We start from the raw sequence: 12,172 nt of genomic DNA, 5'->3' as shown, positions 1-12,172 counted from the left end.
TAATCATTTAATAACCATAAAAGACAGAAACTTACTGATTGTTGCTGCTAACAGCTGACAAGCTAGCGGTCTTGGATGTCTCTTTGAGGTCTTTCTAGCCTCTACAGGTGATTTTCTATCCAGCCTGGAACCTTTTTTCAGGTTTGCTGAGCATTAACACAAATCTTTTCTTGTTATAAAAACATATTGATTGATTTTATATCCCCAAACTTTCTTGGTCTTAAACAAAATCAGACAAGACACATTTTCCATTATAACAAGAGACGTTGGTAGGCTGTTGATGATCTACATATATATTAATTAATCTGTGATAAACATATAATATCTTTCATGACAGTATACTTTTCTTTTTTGACTTGAAGACATTCTGCTACCACGTGGATTCTCACCTCTAATTGCTGTATTTGCTTTGTTTTTGCCTTGGCTATTGGTGTTTTCCTGCCATGCACACACAGTGGTCTATGCATTTGTACTCTGTAGCTCTACCCACAATGCCCCTGGGTCCTCAGCCCTCAGTGTCACATCACCTTGACAGCAAATATCTGTGAAAAGTTAGTGGTTCAATATCTGTTTGATCCTTATGAAGCAACTCTCGACTCAAACACAGTGTCGTTTTGTTGACGCCAGTGGGCGGGCATTTCGTATTTTTTCTTGTTTGTAGAAATTAAGACACAGAATGTACAACTTTCTCTAATAAAAAATAATAAAATAAAAATAATACAGAGGCCCAATGTCAGAGTAAATAACTTAAGACACCATCTGCAGTGCTGAGAGTTACCCTGTTTGCTCTCGGTTATAGCCTCCTCGCACACACATGCACCTTCACCCCCACCTGGATCCCCCACACCCCCAACCACCACAAGCAGACATTAAACAGATGAGGCGGAGGCTCTCCATTCTGCACGTGACCCTCCTGTTTAGTATTCCTGCCACGTCTGGCTGGGGGACCGGCATTAAATTGGGATCAGGCAGATTAGAGTATAATATGGACGGCTATTAAAGGCTGCAAATGAGAGGCATGGTTTAGAGCCTGTGCAGGGGCCCAGGCTGCAGTGGCGGTTCTACATTGAATTACACCCTGGGCGAGACCCCCTTCAATAGAAATTACTACGCCAGATAAATGGCAATCGCAAGTGTCCCATTTGCATGCATTGAGTTACAGGCCAAAACACATCAACGTTAATTTTAGCGCCCGATAAAGGCCGATCCTTGCCAAATTTGGCACTGAGCATCGTGGTGCGAAGTTGAACAATAACTGCTGATAGCATTTCAATTGACCGAGATAACTCAGATTCTCTGAGGAGTGTTTTTCAAATGTCATAATGAAGGATTTGTGCAATTGAGAAGTATGATTTTGTCTTTCACTTATGTTGTTATAATAATATATGTATAGTGTGTATGTGCAAAGAATATATACAATCAGATGTTTAAAAAATGTAACAAGAGCAGAGATCAACAATAAGGTAAAATATAGCCGATTTGCAGGTTCAAACCTTCTTTCTTAATAACGACTTCAAAGTAATTTCACACATGTGGTCCAACGTTGTTATAAAGCTTTGTAACGATTGGACAAACGGTGCACTTTGTTTAAAACGACTACAACTGATTTGTCAAAAACATTTATTTTCAACTCAGTTTTATATGGACATCAGTCCAGCTCACGGCGATTTGGGAAAAGCAGATGACCAACACAAAAACAATTGCTAATGAAGCCGCAAGCTGCGATTCCAAGCTCAAACTTTGATTTGTGTCATTCCATGTCCAAATATTGTGCATTTAAAGCGCCCCTAGTGGTCACTTTGAATGAGACTTGCGGTGTCTGTGTGAGCTCATTACGTAGTGCTATATCACTTGGAGTTTGTTTGCATTTATAGCGCCCCCTGGTGTTTCAGGGCAGTGGTTCAGGTACTTATGAGGACATATCCTGAGAGATGTGTGATGATAGGCCCTTGAATATGGGATTTATAGTAAAATGTGTGTAATGCCACTCACCTATCTTGCGCTCGTAGCGCCCCCCTAGTGGCGTTTTTCAAAAAAATCTAAATGGCGGACATATTTTCTAGGCAGATCTGAAGGGTCCTTGTCGGTACACGATCCGTCCTGCCTACATGATCCGTTCTGCGCATGCGCAAGATGTTCACACATGCGCAGATGCTAATTGTGTTTTACGAGGCTTCACGATACTGCACGATCCGTCCTGCACATGCGCAAGATTTGTTGCAACAATCCTTGATTATGCGGCACATTTTCTTTAAAAATTCAATAGAATATCTGGGATATTTATGCGATGAAATTGCGGGCACTTGGAACAACCGCGGTTTAATGAAAAAAGGAATGTGTTTTTCTTGTTGTGCAATTGCGTCACTTCATAACATTACCATGGCAACAGGGGAAATGGCTGCCTAGTGTAAAGTAAACACAACATTTTTCAACTTACTTTTAAGATATTTGTGACTTTTAGCAACAAAAATCATGCAAGCCCCGCATTATTTTGCATGGAAATGTGCACTTTTTTGCAGCAAAATAAATTGCCCCCCGCGTAAAAATGCGTACTTTGGCTGATTTCAAACGAGTGCATGTTAATGTAACGTGTAACAATAAAATGAAACATGATTTGAGGCTTGTTAATGTGGTGCTGGAATATTCTTTTTACTGGCCTGGGCCCTGTATTTGTCTTGCAAATGTTTTATTTTTTATTTTTTTAAATACTTTAACTTTCCCTCAGTCAAAAAGTTTTCCCATTCCCCATGTAATCAAATGTTAATGTAACAACTCCTTTATATTTTTGGATTGGCCACCACGTAAACACTTCGTAATTCATAGCCTGGCGTAAACAATAATTAAAAAATTTAAAATAAATTTAAAAAAAGATTACATGTTTACACTTAATAATAATGTCACCTATGACTGGTACACAGATGTCAGTACACAGTTTTGGATCAGTGACAAGTGTTAATTTAAATATCTTTATTAAAAAAAAACTACTAAAAAGTGTAGATTCCATGTTGAGCACTTGTGAACTACAAAAAGGTCTGGCCTACAAAAAATGCTAATACATAATTTTTTATATATATATATATATATATATATATATATATATATTCTGTATATGCACCTCTGGTATTGACTTTTCGTGTATGTACATACTGGCGATATAATTGTTCTTTGTTAATAAAATGAAAAAAAAAAAAAGCTGTCCGTTGTGACGCTTGGCCGTCAAGTGTTCCGACGCATGCGTGGTACCAATAGTGCAGGGAAACAGCCAGGTTTTAAGCTACGTATTTATGCGCATGCGTGAACATCGTGTGCATGCGCAGAACGGATCGTGTGGGCAGGACGGATCGTGTACCCACAGAGCACATAAACCTGCACCTGTGTGAGAAATTTCAAGTCAATCAAACTTACGGTGTGGGGGGCATGGCCTTTCCAAATTTGCATTTCACAGCCGTAATTACAGCACCACCATGTGGCCGATTGGGTTCATATTTCTATAAAGGCACATGCACATAATTTCCAGTTATTCCCCCAAGTTTTATGTTTCTAGCTCATTCCAGATCAAAGGAATTTGAGCAGCGCGGCAGACAACTAATAAAAATAACTAAAAAAGCTTTTGAACCCTAAATATTAAGAATAATAAACAAATATAGAATATTATAAATAGGAGAAATCCTTCATCACACACATGTCATATATTGTCACACATGTATAGGCTTTTGTGCAACCTAGAATCAGAGTAGGAAATGCTCAATTCTCAAAATAATATGAAGAAACAGTCCTTGAAATGTCTTCAAGCTCTTAGCTGTGTTTGAATGACAGTATCTTGTATTTTAAATCCTAAATTTACTGTATTGATAAGAATAGTCTTTATGTCACTTCTTCTTGCTGCTTTTAAATGGTTGAAAAACACCCCAAGTAGACTTGACTTCATTTCTTAAAGAAGCCCTCTTGTTAACCCTATACAGCTTAAGCCACTGGATGTGGAAATAATGAAATATGCTACTAGTACTCAGCTTACAGGGGTTATACACTGCCAAGAGTCCTCATCATTCATTGATTTGGCAGGGACATTTACAGAGAAGTCCCCCTGGGTTTCTCTTAAGTAAAAGGAAAGTGTAATAAAGGATTGCAAAGAGTGCAAAATAGAGTCAGGATGGGATAAGAACAGGGAGAGAACCAAGATCATTATAAAATATATTCTTTGGGGCAAACATAATCTGTTCTGCGTCAGTCTCCTGTCTAAGTTTGTGATTTGTCACCCTGGCCTGTTAGGGCAGCAGCTTTCCTTCAAGTGGAAATACTCTGCATACAGCAGCACAGTGTGGCCCATTGCACAGTGTATCTGGGGAATCTTATGTGAGTGACATTCCCTGAAAAAGGCAGATTGTAACAATGCAGGTGACACTGTGGAGCCTAGCACTGTCACTGGTCTATATCCCCACCATTGATCTCTGGCTAACCCTTGTCTGTATTTTCAACATGTCCTTTAAGGAATGTCAAGGAGCCACCACACTGTCAACAGTACAGTGAAAAGGGAAAAGGGGTGTCCGGGGCAGGGGGGGGTTCAAAAACCAGTCAGTATCTGGTAGTATGATTAGGGTTAGGGTTCATCCATCTCTCTCTCTCTCTCTCTCTCTCTCTCTCTCTCTCTCTCTCTCCCTCTCTCTCTCTCTCTCTCTCTCTCTTTAGTTTGTCATTGTTACTGAATTGAGTGGGCAAATGCTTACACCAGATGCTGATTGTTTTTTGGACCCCCCCCCCCCCCCCACACACACACACACACTCACACACACACACACACACTCACACAAATACAGTAAAACTGCACATTTTAGCGTGGCCTTTTATTGTGGCCAGCCTAAGGCACACCTGTGCAATAATCATGCTGTCTAAACAGCATCTTGATATGCCACATCTGGGAAGTGGATGGATTATCTCGGCAAAGGAGAAGTGCTCACCAAGATAGATTTTGACAGATTTTGAAAAAATATTTGATAGAAATAAGCCTTTTGTGCACATGGAGAAAGCCTTAGATCAAAACTAAAGTGTTGCACTTATAATTTGGTTCAGTATATTTTCAGAGCTACCGTTATGGCTTGATGCACCAACATTTAGTTTTAAAAGACATGAATTAAGATCAGAGATGACATCTATACACACTGACACAAACGGTGCCTCTCTCTCTCTCTCTTTTTCCTCAGACATCCGTTGTTCCCTCTGCTGGCGCTGTTGTTTGAGAAATGTGAGCAGGCCACGCAGGGATCTGAATGCATCACATCAGCCAGCTTTGATGTGGACATTGAAAACTTTGTGCATCAGCAGGAGCGAGAACACAAGCCCTTCTTCAGTGAAGATCCAGAGTTGGACAACTTGGTAAGCTAACTGCTGTGATATGCATGGTAATCCTTGGTCTATGTAGACAATGTTTCATTTTCTGGGATTGTTCCATTGCTGGACGTCCCTTATTTTTGGCCAGATGTCCGTCTCCTTCCTCTTTCTTTGTGTTGGCGGATTTATGAGGACTGTGGTTAACTGCTCCTCAGATCTCTGCAGGGTTTATCCAGACAGGTAGCTGGACTTTGGCCAGAGTTCAAGCCTTTTGCTGCCACCTACCATCTACAGTTATCAAGTGCAGCGTGGCAGAAGTGGCAGCATCTGTAAATGGAGAGAAAATAGAAAGGACACTGTCGGTTGTCTATTTGCAGTGGATCCCATCAATACTACTCCTTATCATTCTTCCCCATCCTCAGCCAGCAGTAATTACAAATTAAGAAAAGGAGGATGCTAATTATGTCATGGAGGAAAAAAGGGGGAGGAGTTAAAGCCAGACGGAGACAAAGACAGAGACAAAGAAAAAGAAGTGCACTCTTGCCATTAGAGTACTCGGGCCGGCAGGCCGACAAGTGCTGAACAGTCAATTAACCCTGCATCTGTGTGTTTTATGAGGCACTGGGTGTGGGCATCCCTCCCAGAGGGCCCTAACTCTTCCACAGGACAGTAATGTTACACTGGGCCTGACTGGCTGCCATGGGCAAAGAGTTACTGGTCCCTTGATTAAGTGAGAGCAGTTTAATTAGCTGATTTATCTTCTCCTTGGCCAAGCACTTTTCTGTCCATTCTGTTGACCTTGAGTAGTGACTCTGAGGGAGTGCACTACAGTCTGCTTCACAGAGTCGATAATCAGATAACTGCTGAAGAGACGGAAATAGGCTACAGAACTAAATGAATACCATACCTTAACTGATTGATTCCTGTTTTAAAAAACATGTATTACAAACAAAACACCTCTTGATTCTAACTGTACTATATGAATAGCTGTGAGGTAATAAACCTGGGCCCTTGAAACACAACTCCAATGAAATGGGTTAAATATCAGAGAAGTCCATCAGTATCTAATATGATAGAAGTTCCTCTATGAACCACCGCTGTTGCATTCTTATCAATCGTTTGAAAATGTCTGCTCAGAGCAACGATTCCATTTTTGTGGGGGGAGATTTTCCTTGGCAGCTTCTTATGTAAAACCTGCACTGCAACCTGCCTCCCCAGCCTCAAGACTTCCTTTAGGCCATGTTTTAGTGGAGGTTCTTTGTGCCCCAATGGAAGTCTGAATGCTGTCTCCAAGTTCCTACTTGCCAGCAACAGCGTGGTGAAGAAAATACTGAAAAACAAAACTTAGCAACTTGCATGACAAAAGTAAAATGAAAACTAATGGGTGCACTATCTATATTAGTATTTCTAATCACTCTTGTTTCAAGGTTTTTAGGTTTATAACATTGAACACGTGACTTGGATCGTTGGTCTGATTGGTTGAAGGACTATCCAATTGTGTACAGAGTCCTTTGAACTATGTGTCTCATGCAGAGAAAATACAGAGCACACTCACCAGACCAACGCTTAATCTCAAATCTATTGAGCTTGGCCAATAATTGGTTAGATATTTTTGTTTGGATTGTAAAAATTGTTTCTTTTTTTCACGTTGAGTTTCATTCTTGGAGATTTGGTGTGCCTGTTTTTTGAGCTTTCAACTGCTTTGTCTTACAATCACATCTAACATGCACATCTCTTCAAACCCAGAGATGCCATCGCACAGTAGAAAGAATATGGGAGGTTAGTGAATGAAAAGTCAAACCTAAAAGGAGAAAAGAGATTGTTTCTTTAAGAGCGAAGAGGATGAAAGGATTACAGCTCGCGTGTATACTCTCAATCTATATGCATCTCTGAAATGAATAATAAAAGCAGACGTCACTCCCTGCTCATCAATAAAAGAAATCGCTGCATGCCACTTCCTTGTCACATCTCACCCATTAAAACCTGCCTGTAAACAACTCATCTCACTTCCACTATCTGTTTTAATGTGGCCACATGTGTGTCTGAGTAAACCCAGACCTGATTAAGGTGATCTATGTATGTATATTTAGAACCAACTTGTTTCTAGTCATTCAGGGCACATGAGTTTATCTTTTTTCAGGTCTCATTAAGTAAAAAGGGAGATTTCCATGTGTTTTGGTATCATACAGCAGGTCAAGGGGCTACATAAATGCAAACAAGTTAACAAAATAAAGTATCAAAATGCTCAATTCACAGGTAAATGCACAAAAACTGTGCCTTTAGCTTTCAGGATTTTCTGTACTACATACAGTTATAAAGTGCTTCTACAGTGTTGTTACAATCATTCCCCGCCTGCATGACGGTGCAGAGACTCAGACAGAGCAGATACAGAAGACCAGGAAACGCTGACCAATCAGAGCAGGCTCTTTTTGGGAGCGGGGGCTTAAAGAGACAGGCGTTACAATTTAATGTTTAAGACAGAGGGTAAAACCAGGTATATTCAGACAGTATGAAAAAAAATAAACTGTTTATTTAACATTAAGGCCTTAAAACATGTTCTGTTAGAAACCCAAAATATAAGTATGAACCGGAAAATGAGAAGAATCTTAGTCTTTAATAGTTTTAATAGTTATCTTGTAACAAGTTCTTAAGGACATATAACCTTGAAAGGCTCATTCAGCTTCAGGTTATTTCCGTACATTCATGGGCATCGGAAAAACATTTTTCCATGTATTCACACCTGATGCTCTAGGCTACGCCTACAGTATCCCAGACTACAACACAACAGTTGGCGGCAGTCATGCAACAAGTTGCTATGCCAATAACGTTAATGCCAATATAACAGAAGAAAAGCATGCATCATGTGAATGATGGCAGTCAGAAAAACAACGTAATCACGGGGGCGGCGGTCCCTGATATTTCCAGGTGGCATGAACGCACCAGTAGAGGGGAACTTATTAGGTCACAAATTCTTTCTACCAAAATGGATGAAAAAGGTGTAATTTGTCCCGCCCTAACAGGCGCAACAACACTAACAGTGGAAGATGTCAATCACTCAGTCTAACTACAACCACCCAGTCCTGGAAAAGGTCCAGTCAGCCACATTCAGGGCCTTTAAAATCAACCAAATGCTATCAAAGGTACCTCTCTGTTTGTATCTTAAAGAACCACCCCACCAACATTTAATGTTCACAGTACAATGTCTTCTGTGGCTCTGGAGATAATGTTTAGGCATATGATTCTTACAATTCTTAACAGAAAAAGCTTGGAGGTGTTTTGAGAAGAAGTGTTTTAGAAGTAGGCATTTAGGATGCAGGAGAGCTCTCATGACAGATGATTTCCAGTGGCATTTCGGGAAATGTAGCAGACAATTTTGATGATCCCTGACTTCAAAAATACCTCTGTCAGGAGGTTGAAAAGTCACTGGACCCAATACTTATTTTTTATGACTAAATACCTTCTGAACTAATTCCCTTTACCCTCAGCTTTACTTTGTTTTTAGTGCTAATTAGCAAATTTTTCTAAATGTTACAACACAAAAATAAGATGGTTAACATTGTAAACATTATGTGCTATTGTAATCATCAACGTGCTGAGACTGTTTAGATAGCATTTAGCTGAAAGCAGCACTACACTTTCCAGAGCCCCAGAGAGCTGTTAGCATGGCTGAAGACTGATAGACTATTTAAACCATCCTAGAATTTACATTAAAGCTATTCCTGGATGGTACAAAAAATAAATTATATCAAGGCTCACTTATTGCTATTTGGTAAATAGGCTATGTAGGGGTAACCTGTGCATAATATGTATTCAGAAAAGCATTAATGGGTAAATGAATGTTGTTTATAAAATAAAATCAATGAATGTAGTGATTCAGGGTCAGCATGTTGTGAAGGTGATCTGCTTATGGTTTGTCTCTGTTTCCTTCAGATGGTGAAGGCCATTCAGGTGTTGCGAATCCACCTATTAGAGTTAGAGAAGGTCAATGAGCTCTGTAAAGATTTCTGCAACCGTTACATCACCTGCCTCAAGACCAAGATGCACAGCGACAACCTCCTCCGTAACGACCTGGGAGGACCCTACTCTCCGTCACACACCAGTCTCAACATGCAGCAGGTCAGTCATGGTCTCTTTATCCATCTTTTTTTTAACAACTCACAAAACACACAGTGGTGGAAGAAGTATTAAGATAATTTACTCATGTAAAAGTAGAAATACCACACTGTAGAAATACTCTGTTACAAGTGACAGTCCTGCATTGAAAATGTTACTTAAATAAGTGAAAGTATTGTCAGGAAAATGTACTTTATATACAATTTATTTAAAATTATCATAATTGATACACTTCAAAAGGCGTGGAACATTAAAAGTTGTTCACTACTACAGAACATATAGTATTGGAAAAAATCAGTATGGTAAGTGTTAAAAGTAAAAGTGATCGTTGCAGAAAAACCCTCCCATTGTAGAAAGTGTAAAGGATCCAAAACTGTTTTGTGTTTAATGGTCTAATCATCTCAGCTGGACTTGTAGGTCGTTATATTGTTGGCTAGTTTACTTTATAATAAAACATCAGATTTTATAAACTACATGTGTTTTGTGTGCAAAAATCTTAATTTTTAAAGTAACTAGTAACTAAAGCTGTCAGATTAATGTAGTGGAGTAAGTAAAGTTACTAGTAACTAAAGGTGTCAGATGAATAAATTGCAGTAAAAACGCAAAATACTTCTTTCTGAAATGTAGCGGAGTGGAAGTTGAAAGTGGCATGAAAAGAAAATACTCAAGTAAAGTACCTCAACATTTGTACTTAAGTACAGTAATGTACTTCCACCACTGAAAACATACAATGCGCAAGAATACCCCCCCCCCCCCCTTTTCATCACCATAACTACAATATATAAGACCATTCAACAAAATTATAAAAAAAAAAGATTACATTTTATATTATAAAATTATAATTATGAATGACAACACCATAAGCCGATCACAATGTAGAAAGCCCTCCAGAAAGTTCAGGTACTTTCCCCATTTTATAGCATAGACATTCAATCTGGCAAAGTGTTTATATAGATAGATAGATAGATGGATAGATACATACAGTCACACAGCACAGAATATAAATATAAATGAAATAATTAGATACAATGTACATACATACAATATACATGAAATAATAATAGGAATAAAATACTGAATAAGATATTTGAAAATATTTGAATATATACAAGATGGGATTAAAAAAATGTGCAACTGCTTAAATAGTATGAAACAATGTAAATAAACCAATTGTGCAGGTTGCGCTTAGTGCAGTATTGTGGGGTCTCAGAGTCTTAAATAACATCCAGTTTCACATTTTTTTTAAACGATGCCACCCTAGCCATCTCACAAGCCCACTCCTGGATTGACGGCATCCCATCATTCTTCCATCCCCTTAAAAATTATTCTCTGTCTGGACCCAGCTGCAGTACTTGTGGGCTTATCCATCCCGTTTAGGATTGATCTCCCAGAACAAAAAATCTTGGGCTGAATGGAACCAGGGTCCCTGCAATCAGACATAGCTTATCATGCATCCTGGTCCAGAACCACGGGACCTTATCCCTGGGCCACATGACATGAAGTAATTTGCCATCCACTGTCTTACATTTGACAATATTTCGTATCATCTGACACTTCCTTGATGCTATCTTTGTCTCAGTAGTACTCCCCAAGATACACTTAGTCATTTATCAGCAGGTAGATTCAGCTTCTGGCACAAACAGTAGCGCTAGCTCTTTAAATTTGCTCACTAGTGTCTCTCTGTGATCCCCCAGGAACTAATTCAGACCTCCTCTCCATCCATGACCTCTGTCTCCAGCTCTGTTAACCCTTCAGGGATATTGGTGCCCGCCGGGGGTCTGCAACAGAGCAATGTCACCATGACAACCATCAACTCTCAAGTGGTATCGGGTAAGCATGTGATTACCACACACAAACACCAGGACCCTGACACATACATAAGCATATTCATTTTTGGCTTGTATTAGTGTTAGTATATCTAGGGCAAATCTCATATTTAGAAGCTGGGGTAGGGATTGTTTGAACTATTGAATTCAATGATTTACTCCTCATAGTGAAATCTGCAAATTCAACATCCATGGATTGGTTCATGCTTTTCTGGTTTCAAACAAGTGGTTTCATTTCACACTTCCACATACATCCCACATACAAATATATTGTGAGATTTTGATATTCAAAACCATTCAAAAACCCCATGAAAGACCGAGGTAGAGAGGGAGTGACCCTGCCCGGAGGAAGCCCGGGGCCCCCGTCTGGAGCCAGGCCCAGACGGCGGGCTCGTCAGCGAGCGCCTGGTGGCCGGGTTTGCAACGGAGCCCGGTCGGGCACAGCCCGAAAAAGCTACGTGGCACCCCCATCTCCATCCCATGGGCTCACCATCTGTGGGAGGAACCGCTGGGGTCGGGTGCGCTGTTACATGGGTGGCGGCGAAGGTCAGGGGCCTCGACGGACCAGACCCGGGCGGCAGACGCTGGCTCTGGGGACGTGGAACGTCACCTCTCTGTGGGGGAAGGAGCCGGAACTTGTGCGGGAGGTGGAGCGCTACCAGTTAGATCTGGTGGGGCTTACCTCTACGCACAGTCTCGGTTCTGGAACCATACTCCTGGATAGGGGTTGGACTCTGTCCTACTCCGGAGTTGCCCAGGGTGTGAGGCGCCGGGCGGGTGTGGGGATACTCACAAGTCCCCGGCTGAGCGCCGCTGCGCTGGAGTTTACTCCGGTGGACGAGAGGGTCGCCTCCCTACGCCTGCGGGTGATGGGGGGGAAAACTCTGACTGTTGTTTGTGCTTATGCA

General features: G+C 40.6%; 1 protein-coding gene across 1 annotated transcript in view; it reads left to right on the top strand.

Annotated features, from left to right (window-relative positions):
• Positions 1–12,172, top strand: part of pknox2 (pbx/knotted 1 homeobox 2) — a 113,727-nt gene that overhangs the window by 83,844 nt on the left and 17,711 nt on the right. The window contains exons 5-7 of the mRNA XM_034890115.1: positions 5,199–5,370; positions 9,256–9,441; positions 11,133–11,268. Coding sequence (XP_034746006.1) covers positions 5,199–5,370; positions 9,256–9,441; positions 11,133–11,268 — 494 coding nt within the window. The remainder of the gene's footprint in view (positions 1–5,198; positions 5,371–9,255; positions 9,442–11,132; positions 11,269–12,172) is intronic.

Source organism: Etheostoma cragini, chromosome 13 (assembly GCF_013103735.1).
Source record: "Etheostoma cragini isolate CJK2018 chromosome 13, CSU_Ecrag_1.0, whole genome shotgun sequence".
NCBI classification, from domain to species: Eukaryota; Metazoa; Chordata; class Actinopteri; order Perciformes; family Percidae; genus Etheostoma; species Etheostoma cragini.
This window is presented reverse-complemented; position numbering and strand designations above follow the sequence as displayed.